General features: G+C 46.4%; 2 protein-coding genes and 2 long non-coding RNA genes across 8 annotated transcripts in view; 3 read left to right on the forward strand and 1 right to left on the reverse strand.

Annotated features, from left to right (window-relative positions):
* Nucleotides 1–1683, forward strand: part of NKTR (natural killer cell triggering receptor) — a 37846-nt gene extending 36163 nt beyond the window's left edge. For all 5 annotated transcript variants that reach the window (XM_081163473.1, XM_081163474.1, XM_081163472.1 and 2 more), the window contains one exon: nt 340–1683. In XM_081163473.1, coding sequence (XP_081019599.1) covers nt 340–418 — 79 coding nt within the window. In that variant the 3' untranslated portion in view covers nt 419–1683. The remainder of the gene's footprint in view (nt 1–339) is intronic.
* The window catches only part of LOC308569735, a 394467-nt gene that overhangs the window by 361255 nt on the left and 15411 nt on the right, over nt 1–17801 (reverse strand). The window lies entirely within an intron of this gene.
* ZBTB47 (zinc finger and BTB domain containing 47) overlaps nt 1–17801 on the forward strand; it is a 416665-nt gene that overhangs the window by 352131 nt on the left and 46733 nt on the right. Inside the window, exon 2 of the mRNA XM_081163706.1 lies at nt 13179–13289. Within this exon, the coding sequence (XP_081019832.1) occupies nt 13287–13289 (3 nt within the window). The 5' untranslated portion in view covers nt 13179–13286. The remainder of the gene's footprint in view (nt 1–13178; nt 13290–17801) is intronic.
* LOC308569772 overlaps nt 1–17801 on the forward strand; it is a 126942-nt gene that overhangs the window by 62408 nt on the left and 46733 nt on the right. The window lies entirely within an intron of this gene.

Here is a 17801-nt window from a genome sequence, read left to right on the forward strand (position 1 = left end):
CTCTTTTTTACGATGCTTTGAATCAAAGTAGGTGTTGGCTGTGTACCAAGTTAGGTGGTAGGTTCAAAACTGGCCAAAGGCAACCTGGGTGGGGAGAGTCCTGAAATATACCTCTAATTAGAGTAGTTTAACTTTCATCCATTTGAGAGTTTGAGAAAATCCATGCTTGAAATAAGCAAGCTTTTGTGGGGGGAAAGCATATTTAACATAATGAAATGTATTTCATTTCTTTGCCATGCCACTCTGCTCGCAGTGGGGACTGCTGCAGAATTTTGTACTTGAAAATGTGACACTTCAGCGGTGTAGACCTTCACTTGTGTCTTGGCTTTTTCCACCTAGATCCTACGGCTCAGACAGTGAAAGTGACCGCAGTTATTCTAACAACCGAAGCCCCAGTGAAAGCAGCAGATACAGCTGAAAGCCATAACCATTGGAAATACGGATTGTATTTAACAGGGGTTTCCCCCCATCAGTACTGTGCAGACCCCTTTTTCTCAGTATTCCCAAGTAAAACTGACAGATGCCTAGTGAGGTGAGGCCTTAACAACTTCTGAGCACAACTTTTTCATATGCTGTCTTCTGAACCCTGGAGTTAGATTTATCAATCATGAGAGATTTGGATTTGCAGATATCCTTATGTCTTGAGAGAGGCCTGATGTGTCAGAATTACCTCTTGGGACTAACAAATGGCTTCTAGCCTTTTCTCAAAAATACGCTGGCAGCCATGAGACTGTGAAGGAGGAGGAGGAGAATACTGTTCCAAGACTACCTTCTTTGTAGTTACCTAAAAAGCTTGTATTATTTCAGTGGTGATCTGGTATAAGCCTTTACACGAGCGGAGGTGGATAAAAAGATTGAAGGCAGGTATTTCTGTCTTTCTGCAGTACAATATGTAATAGGTTCAGGTGCAAAGCTTTGCATCTCTTTCTTGGAAAAAGTTTAAAAAAAATGTATAAAGGTGTATGTTAAGCCTCAAAAGATGGTAGCCTAGAGTTCTATTTCAATTCTGTATCCATGCTATAAGAATGTAGGAATAATGTTGCACCCTGGATTTGTAAAAGCTGACCTAAAGAGCCTTTGACATTCTTAGTCATGTCTTTGAACACTGGGAATAGTTTCAGTGGGGACTTTCTGACCACCCACCCTTCAGTGAATGAGACTTGTACAAGATAATTTGGTGTTTGATTTTTCCCACTGGCTTCAGAATACCACAAGGTATTTATACTGTTAAGATTTTATACTGTAGCAAAGGAAGACATGGGAGTTCATTTTCAGTGTTCAGCACCAAAAAGAGTCTCAATAGTGACAGCAAACTGTTTGTAAATGGGTTTACAAACACTCATTTTCAATTCAAAAGCACTGTATTTCTTCCAGTGCTTTGATTCAGCAGTTAAAGAATTGTTTGTAAATGAACATTTCAGTGTAAACAAATTTTCATATGAAATAGCGATGTTTTCTAACAGCAGAACTAGCCCTTCTGATAACTGGGTGTGACAGCAGAGGGGGAAATGCTGTCTGTAACTGTAGCCGTGATACTGAATTTAACTTTCTATTATTTTGAAATGCTGTACATTTCTTAAATGTTCTCAAATCTGGATTATTTTTTTTGTCAACAGCTAACAGCTGTACATTTGAAAATGTGATTCTCCCCCCCCTTTGCAATTAAAAATATAAACCATTTAAGTATATTGGATATTGGTTATTCGGTGCTCATCAAACTCATGGCATCGTCCATTACCTCAAATGCAAACCTGGGTTGATAGAACTGAGCTTTTTCGACTTACAGAGATTGGGTTACATCAGTTATTTAATTCAGTCATTTAATTCAAACCAACTATTTAATATATTGAAATAATAATTGTCAACTTGGCCTATATGTCAATGGCAAAACAACTATTTTATTTATTATTTTGCTGGCTGCAAACGTGTTTTAATTGCTATAAATCCCTATACTAATACTCATGTTGAGTATACTGAAAAGGTAAGTATCTAATCGTCCCAGTTAGCCTCCACATATCTTGAGCAATCACTGAGTATGGTGTTGCTTCTCACTGTAAATCATTATCTGCAAGACTTAGCTCAGTGCAGAGCCTGGGAACTCGCAAACAAGGGTGTTTGTGAGGGCATTTAGCGGGGGAGGCCCAGATTTCTGTCTCTTGGTTGTCCATTGTAAGAGTCTAACCGCTGGAGGAATGTGATGCACAGAAGTAGGATCAGGCCTCCGGGCCTTAGTTTGCCTACCCATGTCTTAGAAGCAGCATAAGGATATGTGGTCAGAAGGGAAATGGGGAGACTCCAGCATTTTTGCCCGTAACTGAATGCACCAAAGGTGTGCTTTAGATCCTAGCCCTTCATCATGAGATCTCGGGGTGCTTCACAGGATAAAATGCAAGATACAAACACAAGTAAATAATTAAAACATATAAACGCTACCAGCAGATTCCAATCTTCTTGTCCTTCCGAGTACCCAATGTTTCCCCTTTGCTAGATCTAGTAATCCTGCTATCAGCGGCTGTCATCCTCCAACAGCAAGCTAGATAAGGAACCACACTACAGTATAAGCAACCGCACTGGAAAGGCAGAGCTGTTTTATATGCCATGTGGACCAGGATGTTAGGCCAAGGTGGTCAAATTATGGTGGTACCACTTCAGTCACCAGCTGGAGGATTGTATTTTTGAATGCTCCCATGCCTGTAGTAAAGCACCAACATCGGAAAATGAGGTTCGTCTAGCCCAGGAGTTGGGAACCTGTGGCCTTACGAAATTGTTAGACTCCTGAGTCTCATCAACCCCAATCAGCATGGCTCCAAACCTTTTCTTAATGTGCTAGATGATTGCAGTTGGTGCTTTTTAAAATGATAATAAAAACTGCAGAAGTAAAACCCACCACCACAATCTGGCCTGAACGCCAGGTTTTCCAAGTTCTCAGCTGATGTTTACAAGCGCAGTGTGGCAGAACTTTAAGCTTTCAGCCAGGGTTCCACATGGTTGGCTTGCTTTAATAATTCTGCACCACACCTGGTTGCCTTAGTCATTTGCTCTTTTATTCTGAATGTAGCCTGGTGGATCCGATCGTGAGGGTGGAAAAATGTGAATGCTCCATATGGCACGTCCCTCATTCTCCAAAGCACTTCTCAAATCCGTTGAAAGCTTCTGCCCGCAAATGAAATATTCAGTGTGGATTTGAACAAGCCTTGTTATGCTGTTCAATAACCAAGCAGCACTGTACAGTGTCTCATCTGCATTTGTTTGTTGAGGTTTGGGGCCTTTCTGCTTTTCCCAAGAGCAGCCCATATGTTAGCTGAAACTATTTAACATGCATTCTCCTTCCCAGAGTGGTTATGTGGAGAGCCTGTATGGTGTAAGTGTTCAAGAGTGCTTGGAAAAGGTCCAAGGAAACCCAGATTAAAATCCCAACTCCGGCACAAAACTTCCTGGGTGACCTTGGGCCGAATGCCATTTCTCAACACATCTCAGGGATGTTTTGCATGCAATTGATCCCAGGTTCAGTCCCTGGCATCTTAAAGTAGGATTGGGAAAGATTCTTAGAGGTAGCCGCCTGTCAGCATACACCAGGAGTGAGGAGCTTGTGTCCCTCCAGATATTGCTGGATTACAATGCCACAATGCCTTCCACATATGCTGCGTCAGGAAGATTGTGGGCATCACGTGGCAGGACAGAGTCTCAAACACAGATGTGCTCCCGAAAGCCTACATTCCCAGCATGTTTGCACTCCTCTCTCAGTGACACCTATGTTGGCTTGGTCATGTTCACAGAATGGGAGACGGCAGGATCCCCCAAGGATGTGCTTTATGGGGAGCTGGCTTCGGGCACCAGGCCCATTGGCAGACCAACTCTGTTTAACAAAGCACAAAGTGCAAGTAGATAAATAGGTACCACTCCAGCGGGAAGGTAAACGGTGTTTCCGTGCGCTGCTCTGGTTCGCCAGAAGCGGCTTAGTCATGCTGGCCGCATGACCCGGAAGCTGTACGCCGACTCCCTTGGCCAATAAAGTGAGATGAGCACTGCAACCCCAGAGTTGGTCACGACTGGACCTAATGGTCAGGGGTCCCTTTACCTTTACTGCAAATGTGATGAGAGGACTGGCAACTTCATCCCCACCATGTGGGAATCCCTTGCAGACGACCGCAGTGCCTGGAGACAAGACAGTCAGGTTGTGTATCCATAGCAGTGATGTTAGAATTCCTGCTCCATGATTGCAGTCATGGGATTGTTGTCTATCACATGACGGTGTATGTTTTGACTCCACAGAGTGGGAAGTGATGGAGACAGGAAGTTTGTGTTACTGGTGTTCCGTGAAGTGGGACTATTGGCCTTTGTACTTTCTCTCTTTGCTGTCTGATGCTAGAGAGAGAGGGAGCCATGTTGCAGTGCTCCGAGTGTGTTTATATGTAAATAAAGTAGATTAGCCAAAACGCTGAGTTGCTGAGGTCTGTTACGCATGATGCGAAGACTCTGCGGATCCCTAAGTGTGCTGATGTCTGTTGGTCGCTGTGATGTTTGAGCAGAAGAAAGCTTTTGAAGCTCCCGAACGATTGACCAGGAGGGAGAGAACATGCCAGTCGGGCATGTGTCTCTGCCAGGGTCCTACTCGAGAGTAGGACGAGCTCCTGACAGTGACCAGAGGATGAATTACCGCTGGGAGGAGCCATGGTGCATGTCATCTGCCCCAACTGCAACAAAACCTGTCTCTCCCATATAGACCTCTTAAATCACACCAGGAGCTCTAACTTCAACGGTTTGATGGATGGCAGTGACTGTCTCATCCTTCAGTATTTGTGAAGCTGTCTAGATCAGGTCCATAGCCTGTGGGGAGGGATTGCAGGCAGAGGAGCTCACGGCAGACCACGTTGCTTGTCTGAAAAAATATGTGTCCTTTTTTAAAAAAACCACGCACAGTATGCTTTTATGAGGTATGCATGTAATCACCAACAAACTAACCAGAAAGTGGAACAGTCCCATCTCCTTGCACCTTTAGGGAGCCTCGAAAGAACGGAGTGTGCCGTAAGAAGTAAATAAAATTCCCTGTGAGATTAAAGTGCCTCCCTTGCCCACAGGCGAAGGTGCTGCTCTCATCTTCTGCCTTCCAATCACCTGCTGTTATTGTGCTGGGTCTGTGTGTCTTGGATATCGGCAGTTTCGCAAGCATAGATAATAAGGATTTAGGAAAATAAATTAGGCAGGGGAGGGAGCTTTGGAACTTGTGTTCGCTTCTAGGACAATGTCTTGGCTGCGTACCTGGAGCCTGCTGTTTCCAGCAACTGGTTGGTACATCTCCGTATAGCTGCCAAAAGTAATGTGTACAGTAACTAGGACGCAGGCTGTTGTTTTTCCTGAATGTGGGGAAAGAAAGGAAACTCCTTACATGATCGTTTTATCTGTTGTGAGCAAAGGGTGGCTTTCATACAGGCAATTGCTTTATTGTGCTAGGAGTGCTCAATTATGGAGAGTTCCCAGTAGCATGTGTGTTGCTTAGAAAAGGCATTGTCCTCCGTGTTTCACCTCCAATATTCTTCTTGATTAGGAGACTAGTAAAAGGAAGTAGCTGGAGGGACAAACCAAATCAAATCCCCTCTGTCTCCTCTGCTGCCTCTGGGTAGTAGAGTGGCCGCCTTTCTTTAAAAGTTGCCTGGCGCAGGTCAGGCCTGGAGAATATAAATAAAAATATAATAAAAATATTTTTATTTATACCCTGCCCTCCCCATCCAAGACCGGGCTCAGGGCGGCAAACACCCGATATAAAAACAAATGGATTGAAATACAACTTAAAAACAAGATTAAAATACAACATTAAAACAATAAAACATTAAAATACAGCCTCATTTCAGTGGAAACTCAAATCAAAAACTTTTGGGGGGATGAAAACTTCAAGTCTTCACCAAGGCTAACATGGTGGTTGTTGTTGTTTAGTCGTGTCCGACTCTTTGTGACCCTATGGACCAGAGCACGCCAGGCACTTCTGTCTTCCACTGCCTCCCACAGTTTAGTCAAACTCACGCTGGTAGCTTCGAGAACACTATCCAACCATCTCGTCCTCTGTCGTGCCCTTCTCCTTGTGCCTTCAATCTTTCCCAACATCAGGGGTTTTTCCAGGGAGACTTCTCTTCTCATGAGGTGGCCAAAGTATTGGAGCCTCAGCTTCAGGATCTGTCCTTCCAGTGAGCACTCAGGGCTGATTTCCTTCAGAATGGATCTTCTTGCAGTCCATGGGACTCACAAGAGTCTCCTCCAGCACCAGAATTCAACATCCATTCTTCAGCGATCAGCCTTCTTTATGGTCCAGCTCTCACTTCTATACATCACTACTGGGAAAACCATAGCTTGAACTATACGGACCTTTGTTGGCAAGGTGATGTCTCTGCTTTTTAAGATGCTGTCTAGGTTTGTCATTGCTTTTCTCCCAAGAAGCAGGCACCTTTTAATTTCATGATTGCTGTCACCATCTGCAGTGATCATGGAGCCCAAGAAAGTAAAATTTCTCACTGCCTCCATTTCTTCCCCTTCTGTTTGCAAGGAGGTGATGGGACCAGTGGCCATGATCTTCGTTTTTTTGATGTTGAGCTTCAGACCATATTTTGCGCTCTCCTCTTTCACCCTCATTAATCATAGAATCATAGAGTTGGAAGAGACCACAAGGGCCATCGAGTCCAACCCCCTGCCAAGCAGGAAACACCATCAGATCACTCCTGACATATGATTGTCAAGCCTCTGCTTAAAGACCTCCAAAGAAGGAGACTCCACCACACATATTAAAAGGTTCTTTAATTCCTCCTCACTTTCTGCCATCAAGGTTGTGTCATCTGCATATCTGAGGTTGTTGATGTGGAACATGCAGCCTCCCAAATGTTATTGTACTCCATTTCCAGTCAGCATTTATTTATTCTTGTTTTGTTGCATTTCTACCCCACCATTTTCACCAAGGAGCTCAAGGTAGAGCACATGGTTCTCCCCCGCTCCTCATTTAATCCCCACAACAACCCTCTGAGGTAGGTCAGCCCAGGGCCACCCAGAGAGCTTCATGGCCTAGTGGAGAATTGAACCCTGGTCTCCCAGGTGGAGTTAGGGATGGTGAGAGTCACAGTCCAACAACATCCAAATACCACCAGGTTCCACACCCTTGGGCTACACCATGGGTAGGCAAACTAAGGCCCGGGGGCCGGATCCGGCCTAATCGCCTTTTAAATCCGGCCCACGGACGGTCTGGGAATCAGCGTGTTTTTACACAAGTAGAATGTGTCCTTTTAGTTAAAATGCATCCCTGGGTTATTTGTGGGGCCTGCCTGGTGTTTTTACATGAGTAGAATGTGTGCTTTTATTTAAAATGCACCTCTGGGTTATTTGTGGGGCATAGGAATTCATTCATATGTTTTTTTTCAAAATACAGTCCAGCCCCCCACAAAGTCTGAGGGACAGTGGACCGGCCCCCTGCTGAAAAAGTTTGCTGACCCCTGGGCTACACCATCTCTTTCCAGCTAACCTTTCAATCTGTGATTTCCTTGCACCTCAAGCATGGGACCTGTGTGGTTTCATAATGCTAGCAATTTCCCCTTGCTTCATGTGGGGGTGCCTTGTGGACATTCTGGTTTCGTTCCCTGAGTAGCTGCCAGCTGGAGTGTTGGCAAGCGTTATATGCCACACCACAGGTTCAGCCGATCTGTGTCAAATTCTTAACTGCCACGAGTGCAATGCAATAGAGAACGATGATGCCCAACGAATGCCTGGCATGTGCCCGTAAATATTTAGGGCAGGCTATGGCCTGTTCAGACAAAACTGGTTCCTCTGGATGATTCTGCAGGAGGAATTGGGAAGAGGAAACAGCCCATGGCGTTCCTTGCTCAGAGACATCTAAAAGCAGCGCACACTGATTACATCATCAGCATGTGACAGAACCTGGAGACCCCTGGGCAGGCCTATCAAGGTACGCAGAGGGTATTGCGGAATTACATACCCTCCAAGATTTCTCTGATGAAAATAAGGATGTCCTGCTCCATTATTATTATTATTATTATTATTATTATTATTAATTATTATTATTATTATTATTATTAATGCCCCAGCCACTCTGAGCAACTTCCAACATATATAAAACTATAATTAAACATTAAACATCCACAAGCTTCCCTATACAGATGTCTTCAGATGTCTTCTAAAGCAGGCATAGGCAAACTCGGCCCTCCAGATGTTTTGGGACTACAATTCCCATCATCCCTGACCACCGGGCCTGTTAGCTAGGGATGATGGGAGTTGTAGTCCCAAAACATCTGGAGGGCTGAGTTTGCCTATGCCTGTTCTAAAAGTTGTATATCTCCTTGGCTCAGGGAGGGTTTCTGAAATACTTTCCCCCTCAAATCAGAAAAGCCTTCCTTCTCTGTGTTTGGACAGGAGGTGGAGAGGTCCATTTTGATCCAGCGGATCAGTAGGGATGGGGAAGAAATCCAATTTGCTCACTTTCAAAGGCGAATCTAGCTAATTTGCACTTCCCAGAACAACGCATAAAGTGAAACACAGCCATCTTTCAAAGAGCAGACTTCCCTGAAATTTGCAACGCAGTTCTCCAGTCAAGTAATTGGTATAAAAAAATGCATATATACTAAAGTGAAGCATGTGTAGAAATGTTTACTAAATTTTGCCCATTGTTAGACATTTTTGCAAAGCTATTTGCCCAATACAACACATTTTGGGTGTTATTTTTACTAGTGCACCAAAAACGTGTCATACTGGGGAAATTGCTTTGCAAACATGATTGCGTTAGGCAAAGCTGCATACAAAAAAACATGTCTTATCTGGAGAAACTTGCACAAAATGAGTGATGATGATGATTGCAAACCGATGTGGAAAATGAGGAGCTGAATTTAGGATTAGGAAAACGAGAAAGTGAATTTGACAGGTTGGCCCATCCCTAGTCATCAGAAGGGAATCTCCAGATCCACAACAATATCGTATTTGCATACTGTGCCATAAGCACTCTCTGATTTTTTGTTTCCAATGCCCACGGAAGTTTTGACAGCAGCAGGTCATGAGGCTGGCTGGCTTCCCTGCCAAGTATTTAGAAGAACTATAGTTTGTTTCTTTACTCTTTTTTTTAAAATTGAGACAGGCATCTGAAAAGCCGGCGGAGCTTTTCAGCCCCCGAGGAAAGACAACAAGGATAGAATTTTAAGCGTGGGGAGGTGGAAACGGGAGGCAGGATAAATACCGGGCTTGTGTCAAATGCCTTTGCAGAGGGCAGCAAACATCTGGAACGGGTTACCGCACAAGGCAGCTGAAGCTGAATGGAAATGAGGACCAGATGTCCAGCAGTCCTGTTTATGGATGGGCAGTGATTCCACAGTGCTCAATACTGACCTCTGACGGGGCTGTGCAGAGGGTGAATTAAGACATATCTGGTGGGAAGGGGGTGGGGAAAGTGGTTTATGAGGTATACTGCAAAATCATACAGCTACCCCCACCCCAAAAAAACCCCACCAGTTTGGAGGAAGCTGTCATCTAGCAATCGAGGCACCATGACCTATAAAGATGGCAGACATGAGAAACAGCTGGCCCAGTTTTTTAAGACCTGTAGCCTCTTAAACAACAGAGTCACCCTCATGCACACAGTTACTCATCCTGCCAAATGGCTGTATGAGCAGGTTTTGCAAAAGGAGATTCTCCAGGAGAGGCAGTGGACCTCCAGCCCTCCAGCAGATGCATAGCTGTCAACTTACAGATTTGAAAATAAGGGACCAGCAGCCTCAAAAATAAGGGATCAGCAGCCAAAATAATGGATTTTCCAAGCACAGGTATGTTCAACTTCTGAGCCCCTCCAAGCCAAAAGTGGAAAGCTCAGCCAGCAGCCAAATGAAGCCTCAAGCGGTGGTTCCCACAGCGCAGCAACCCGGCAAAGGGGATGCAGCAAGGAAAACCACCGTCACCTCTCCGCTGGGAAGCGCTGAGCAAAGGTGAGTCCCCAGGCAACGCGGCCAATTTGATGGGCACAAGGCATGCAAGCTCCACCCCCCAGTCGTTCTTAGACTCCTTATTGGGTGAGCAACACAGCCAAGCAACACAGTTGGAGCCTCCCTCCTCCCTGGCCGGCAGGGAGGGAGGGAGAGGAGCTGCTTCCTTTGAAACCCGGGAAATTTAAGGGACATCATCAATAAGGGACAGCAGCGGGACACACCGCTGGGATAAGGGAGTTTCCCGCCAAATAAGGGACGGTTGACAGCTATGAGCAGATGTTGGGCTCTCATCAGGGATGACAGGAGTTGTAGTCCGGCAATTGCATGCAAAGACAGGCCCTGGCTAGAATGTCATCATTCTTCCAGCCACCTTGTCCTGCCTGGCTTTTATTTTTAAGTATTGTTTATTATCATTAGACTAGCTGGGTTTCCATTGTATCATATGTTGAAAACACTCTCTCTCTCTCTCTCTCTCTCTCTCTCTCTCTCTCTCTCACACACACACACACACACACACACACACACACACTGTTGTCTCCCCCCAAAAGTCCAGCCACATACATTATGATTCAGAAATCGGGCAAATGTCCTGGAAAACCAGCAACAGAGGTTAAATAGTGCCAAACAAAATGCCTTTTAAAAAGCTCCAAAACTCAAAAATTCCTCAATAACTTTGGGGTTTGTCAGGGGGGAAAAGCTCAATAGTTGGGGGGGGGGGTTTCCCTATAAAATGTTCAGCTACTTTCAGTGTGTCCTGGTTTTTCCTTTTTGAAATATAGCAACCCTTTTAAACCCTTTTAAACGCAGTGTAAGGTAGTCTCTATGGGAGTATACAGTGGTGCCTCGCAAGACGAAAACAATCCGTTCTGTGATTCTCTTCGTCTAGCGGTTTTTTCGTTTTGTGAAGCAAGCCCATTGACGGATTAGCGCTATTAGCGGCTTTTAGCGGCTTATCGGCTTATCGGATCAGCTGATAAGCGGCTTAGCGGCTTAGAAAAAGGGGAGGGGAGGGGAAAAACCCGCAGGAACCCGCAAGACATTTTCGTCTTGCGAAGCAAGCCCATAGGAGATTTGTTTTGCGAAGAACCTCCAAAACGGAAAACTCTTTCATCTTGCGAGGCATTCGTCCTGCGGGGCACCACTGTATTGTATTTAATTATGGGGTATCAGAGTTTGTAGGGGGCTAAACAGGCTGGGATAGCAGGCTTGTTGGTTTTGAATGTCTGGTGTAGATTTTTTCAGTTTTGCTGTTCTGTATGGGTCAATGACAATAAAGATTATCGTATCCTAGTGTGTGCTGGCTGTGCTGCCCCCAGTCAGATTACCTGTGTTCCCCCACCCATCCACAAAGGACACCAGCTACCCTAGCTCCAGATAAATTTCTGCAGTCCATATGAAACTCCCATTCAACAAACAGGCTATTATGGGGGTTGGGGTGGGGGTACAGTGCAGCCCTGGTTAGAAGACAGCCAAAACGTCCTCCAGTCCACCCTACCACACAAAAGGGGGGGGGGGTCTCCCACACAACAGGAAAAGGCAACCAGCCCTCCATCGGCAAGCCAAGTTCAGTGGGAGCAAGCACCAGACATCCGTGTCTGCCTCTGCAAAAAAATAAATAAATGTGGACTTGAACAGGCTTCCCACGTGCAACCTGACTCCTTCCATGGTGACTCTGTTGCAAACCTTGCACACCCTGGGCTTCCTCTTGGGTTAAATGTGCAGGGCATGCTCTTGCAGCCTTAAGAGGGGCTGCAAAATCACATCACCAGCCACCTGCACTTTGCAGTTTTCCGGGGCAAGGCCAGATTTAGGTTTGATGAGGCCCTAAGCTATTGAAGGTAATGGGGCCCTTTATATGTCCAGCTGTCCTTTGTCAACAACAAATTGTCACTGGTTTTTTGTGTGTTGAATATGTGCTATATGGTAATTTATGGCCCCAATAGGTATCTCAAGCCATTTGCACATAACAAAATATGTATTTTATCAAAGTAATCATTGAACAGAAATACCATTAAGAAGAAGCATACAGTGGTACCTCACGTTAAGTACTTAATTCGTTCCAGAGGTCTGTTCTTAACCTGAAACTGTTCTTAACCTGAAGCACCACTTTAGCTAATGGGGCCTCCCACTGCCTCCGCTGCACGATTTCTGTTCTCATCCTGAAGCAAAGTTCTTAACCCAAGGTAATATATCTGAGTTAGCGGAGTCTGTAACCTGAAGCGTCTGTAACCTGAAGCGTACGTAACCCCAAGTACCACTGTATCAATAGTGAAATACAGCCCTGTTTAGGGAAGCTTTTAATGTTTGATGCATTATTGTATTTTAATATTTTGTTGGAAGCTGCCCAGAGTGGCTGGGAAAGCCCGGCTAGATGGGTGAGGTATAAATAATAATAATAAAAATAGTAGTAGTAGTAGTAGTAGTAGTAGTAATTATATACAATTAAGAAGGAGTATATTAATAGTGAAATAATTATTAAGTTCTAACTTAAAATGATTGGGGCCCATTACTTACAATCATAGGAGCCTACGCAACACAAAACACTGTTGCTGTATGTAGGTTTTATTTTATTTGTTTTTTAGCTTATATTTTGGAAATGCACATCCAGGTGTGTTTTTTCCTTTAAATATTCCCCCCCCCCCCCCAGTGAGTGCAGCACTAAGCTATAGCACAGCTGTCAACTTTTCCCTTTTCTTGCAAGGAACCCTATTCGGAATAAGGGAATTTCCCTTAAAAAGAGGGGAAACGTTGACAGCTATGTGCTATAGCTTGTTTAGCTGATATATAAATCCGGCCCTGGAAGGGGCGGCCACCCCTTTGCAGGCCGGCTATTTGCTTGGGTGGGAGCGCGCCTTGCAAAAGTCCCTTTAAATCGGAGCGAGAGAGGGAGGAAAGGTCCGCGCGCAGGCGCACGGGAGGCGGCGCCTCCAATCAGCTGGGCCCGGCTTCTGGCATTGGCAGCGCGCTGCCAGGCTCGCCTGCCTCTTCCTCCGGGGCTGACAGGGCGATGGGGGGGCCGGAGTGAAGCAGCCGCCAAAGGGGCGGGCGGCGGGAGGGGAGGAGGAGCGGCAGCCAGCAAGCCAGCAAAGGCAGCCGCGGCGGCGGAGGGGAGACGAGAGCGCAGGAGCCCCCCCCCCCCCCGCTGCAGCCCAGCAGAAGGAACCACTGCAGAGGAAAAGGGGGAAGGAGAAAAAAAAGGGAGAGGAGGAGAAAACCTTTAAAAAGAAAGATCTAATCTGTCACATTCCAACATTTTCATGGAGATCACAACCCCCCAGCAAGCAGAGGAGCACCGGGGCTCAATTGACCGGAGACCCTCGCATCAAAATGGTACAGGTTCCGATACTTTATTTCTCTCTCTTTTTCTGCCTTCTTTCATTATTTATTTGGGGTCGACACAGTTGCTCTCCTTGCAAACTTGCCCCTCGATCGCTGCGATTATTCTGCCTCTCTTTCTCCCCAGCTGCCCCCCCGTTAGCATTTTTCTTACTTCTGTGTGTCCACATTGCAAAGCGCAGATGTGCGTGTGTGCGTGCAAGCCAAGGTGGATCAGAAGGGGGTAGGGCTCTTTTTATTTTATTTTATTTTATTTGCATGCATAATTATATATCTAATATCTCCCCTGCATCTATAGGCTCTCTCCTTTTATTTTTTTGCAAGTGGGGGGCAGCCGAGATATGCAGAGAGAGAGAGATGCTGGAAGAACGTACAATAGCTGTCTTGTTGCATGCGAAGAGTTAAAATTCCTTCATAGCTGGGCCGACGCTGTGGCGATGGATTAGCTCACCCTCCCCCCCCAAATTGCAATCGTTACAAGTTGACGGGGCTGCTTGCAGTCGTATATAGCCATCGGAGGAAGCCTCGCCGGCTTGTTTTGCCTTTCTGGTGAACTCGGAGTGACATTCGTGTTTAGATGCATTGTCTAGGAGCTTTCAGGCAAAGTGTGGCTTCCGATGGGGTGGTGTCGGTTTAGGAAGAGAGAGAGGGAAAAGAACCCCATCTGCTTGGAGGTATTGAATTGCAAGAGGGTCGCTATGGGATTTGTGACAGTTTCCTCTCCCAGCAAGTCTGCTCAAGTTTGCATTGGTTTCGAGGGGGGGGGGGATTCCGCCCCCTCCCCCATGCGACACTTCTCCCTTTTCTCCTTTTGCAGAAATGAAGGTGTGTTTCTGCACTGGAAAGGTGGGAGACCTTCCGTTTGCAATTGCGAGAAGGTGCCAGCTTAAAAGAGGGAGGGCTGGAGCCTTATAATACACACACACATACCACACACACACACACACAGAGCTCAAGGGCAAGGACAAGATCAGGAATATACATTTTATTGGAAGTGACACTATCTGGATGCTTGGGATGAGGGGCGCTGAAAGGGTTATCTGGCCGCGAGAAATCATGGATTGCAAGGAAGGCCTACAGTCCTTCAGCAGTGCAGATCTTCTCAAGGAAGAAATCTTAACCATGGGTAGGATCCAGAACCAAAAGTTGTAATATGGATTTCTGGGTTTCGGTTGTGTGTGTGTGTGTAAGTTCTATATCTGGTTTGCAAATAGGGGTGGTGTTGTGTTTTTTTTGGTGTGGAAAAGCTGTAATCCAAAACTCCCGATCTTCAGTCTTTGCATAGTTTGGCCTGCATCATAGAGCTTGCTCCTCACGCAAACGCTTGTTCGCTCCACAATTGCAGCACTGTCAGGCAGGCTGGCATGTGTGAACGGACCATTGCAGGGCAGACAGAATTCTTGGGTTGTCTGGTGTCACTCGAAATAGCCTCAGTGGTTTAACCTCCTGGATTCAGCTTTCTAAGGTACCAAAGACACACCTTTTTCTGCCCTGGCCTTGTGACACTTGAGGTGTGTGTTTTCAGGACCTGTTCCCGCGACTGTGATTTGTTTTAGCTGGTTCTTAATGCAGGGTTTCAAACTGTTCCAACCCGCCCTGGGATCCGCTGGTGAAGGAATAATGGTAATAGGAATAATGGGTGGGATTCGGCTAGCTAGTCCTGTAGGCTTCTGTGTGAGCAGGGCTTCCCCTCTGCTATGCACCCTTGAAATTGACTTGTGGGGGTAGAATCCTCCAAAACAGCATATGGAGAGAGGACAGTGGTTCAAATTTGCTAGGCGCATTTTGCACCTGGTGCGGAAGCTGTGGGTTAAACCACACAGCCTAGGACTTGCCGATCAGAAGGTCGGCGGTTCGATTCCCCACGACGGGGTGAGCTCCCGTTGCTCGGTCCCTGCTCCTGCCAACCTAGCAGTTCGAAAGCACATCAAGGTGCAAGTAGATAAATAGGTACTGCTCCGGCGGGAAGGTAAACGGCGTTTCCGTGCGCTGCTCTGGTTCGCCAGAAGCGGCTTAGTCATGCTGGCCACATGACCTGGAAGCTGTACTCCGGGTCCCTTGGCCAATAAAGCGAGATGAGCGCCGCAACCCCAGAGTCGGTCATGACTGGACCAAATGGTCAGGGGTCCCTTTACCTTTACCTTTATTGGCCACTTGCGACCAAGTGAAGGTACCTGGGAGACAGGATGACACCTGATGTCTCCACGCTCTGGAGGTGCATGCCTGGGGAGCCCTGGATCTTGGCTTTTCCCCCCGCACGAATACCCCATCCTGTAGAGTTCCATCTGTTCTATTTTATCTGTACCATCAGTAATGAATTTCAGGAACCGAAACGCTTTTTCCATGCAGCCTGAGCAGGAGCAGTGAACGATGTTATAGTCAATTGCTGTGGCTTGTCTTCACCCCACTCACCATTAATTAATTAATTAATAATAATAATAATAATAATAATAATAATAATAAATTTTATTTATACCCCGCCCTCCCCAGCCGAAGCTGGGCTCAGGGCGGCTAACAACAATCAAAATAATCCAACATTCTAAGAACCTTTCATTATAAAAATTAATTAAAATCAAATTGATGGCAACCATTAAACAAAATTCTGTGCAGATTGCCAGCGGAGGGGGTCAGGCTGTGCCCTGGCCAAAGGCCTGGTGGAACAACTCTGTCTTGCAGGCCCTGCGGAAAGATGTCAGGTCCCGCAGGGCCCTAGCCTCTTGTGACAGAGTGTTCCACCAGATTGGAGCCGCGGCCGAGAAAGCCCTAGCTCTAGTTGAGGCCAGCCTAACCTCTCTGTGGCCTGGGATCTTCAGGATGTTTTTATTTGCAGACCGTAAGTTCTTCTGTGGGACATACCAGGAGAGGCGGTCCCGTAGGTACGAGGGTCCTAGGCTGTATAGGGCTTTAAAGGTTAAAACCAGCACCTTAAATCTGATCCTGTACTCCACCGGGAGCCAGTGCAGCTGGTATAGCACTGGGTGAATGTGATCTCGCAGCGAAGACCCCATAAGGAGTCTCGCCGCGGCATTCTGCACCCGCTGGAGTTTCTGGGTCAGTCTCAAGGGCAGCCCCACGTAGAGCGAGTTACAATAATCCAGTCTGGAGGTGACCGTCGTGTGGATCACAGTGGCTAAGTCATTATGAATGGTCTGTGTCACCGTTAAGAAAAAGAGGCAGGAATAGGCCAATATATATGTGGACAGTTCCTGGGCAAAAGTGACTTCTTTTAAGTTCTCAAAGTTCTAAACCTAGCTCAGGGTTGTCCTCTGAACTAGCCAGATATTTAACTGTCAATCAGTCCATCACTTGAAAAATAAGACTTTAGAGCCACCTTGTCCCAAAATGGCAACAAGGCATTCCATGTTGGCAACCGTAACATTCGTTTAAGGTAAACAGGTAAAGGACGCCTGGATGGTTGAGTCCAGTCAAAGGCAACAATGGGGTTGTGGCGCTCATCTCGCTTTATTGGCCGAGGGAGACGGCGTACAGCTTCCAGGTCATGTGGCCAGCATGACTAAGCCGCTTCTGGCGAACCAGAGCAGCGCACGGAAATGCTGTTTACCTTCCCGACGGAGCGGTACCTATTTATCTACTTGCACTGGTGTACTTTCAAACTGCTAGGTTGGCAGGAGCTGGGACAGAGAGCCAGTGTGGTGTAGTGGTTAAGAGCAGTAGTCTCATAATCTGGTGAACCAGGATTGCGTCTCCGCTCCTCCACATGCAGCTGCTGGGTGACCTTGGGCTAGTCACACTTCTCTGAAGTCTCTCAGCCCCACTCACCTCACAGAGTGTTTGTTGTGGGGGAGGAAGGGGAAGGAGAATGTTAGCCGCTTTGAGACTCCTTCGGGTAGTGATAAAGTGGGATATCAAATCCAAACTCCTCTTCTTCTTCTTCAGTGGGAGCTCACCCCGTCGTGGGGATTTGAACCTCCGACCTTCCAATCAGCAAGCCCAAGAGGCTCAGAGGTTTAGACCACAGAGCCACCTTTGTCCCGTAGCTTATATATCTGAGTTTCTAACACTGGGAGGAGATGAGGGATTGTTTTGTCTAGATGGAAACAGCAGCATAATGTGACATTGAATTTCTCATCATCATCATAATTATTATTATTATAATGTGTGCTTGTGAATCACCCTGTAGAGCAAGGGTGAGAATCTCAGGCACAGGGGCCAAATGCATTCTCTGTGTCTGACCCTCGACACTCTGCCTGGGATTTTCTTCATCTCCCAAGCTGTGTCCTTGAAGTCGGATAATGCCTCTTGCTTCTTTGGACGGGAGGTGAAAGAGATGTGTGAAATAACTTCTTGTTTAATTGTGTCCGACTCTTCGTGACCCCCTGGACCAGAGCACACCAGGCCCTCCTGTCTTCCACTGCCTCCCGCAGTTTGGTCAAACTCATGCTGGTAGCTTCGAGAACACTGTCCAGCCATCTCGTCCTCTGTCGTCCCCTTCTCCTTGTGCCCTCCATCTTTCCCAGCATAAGGGTCTTTTCCAGGGAGTCTTCT

Source organism: Podarcis bocagei, assembly GCF_964188305.1.
Source record: "Podarcis bocagei genome assembly, chromosome: 12".
Lineage (NCBI taxonomy): Eukaryota > Metazoa > Chordata > Lepidosauria > Squamata > Lacertidae > Podarcis > Podarcis bocagei.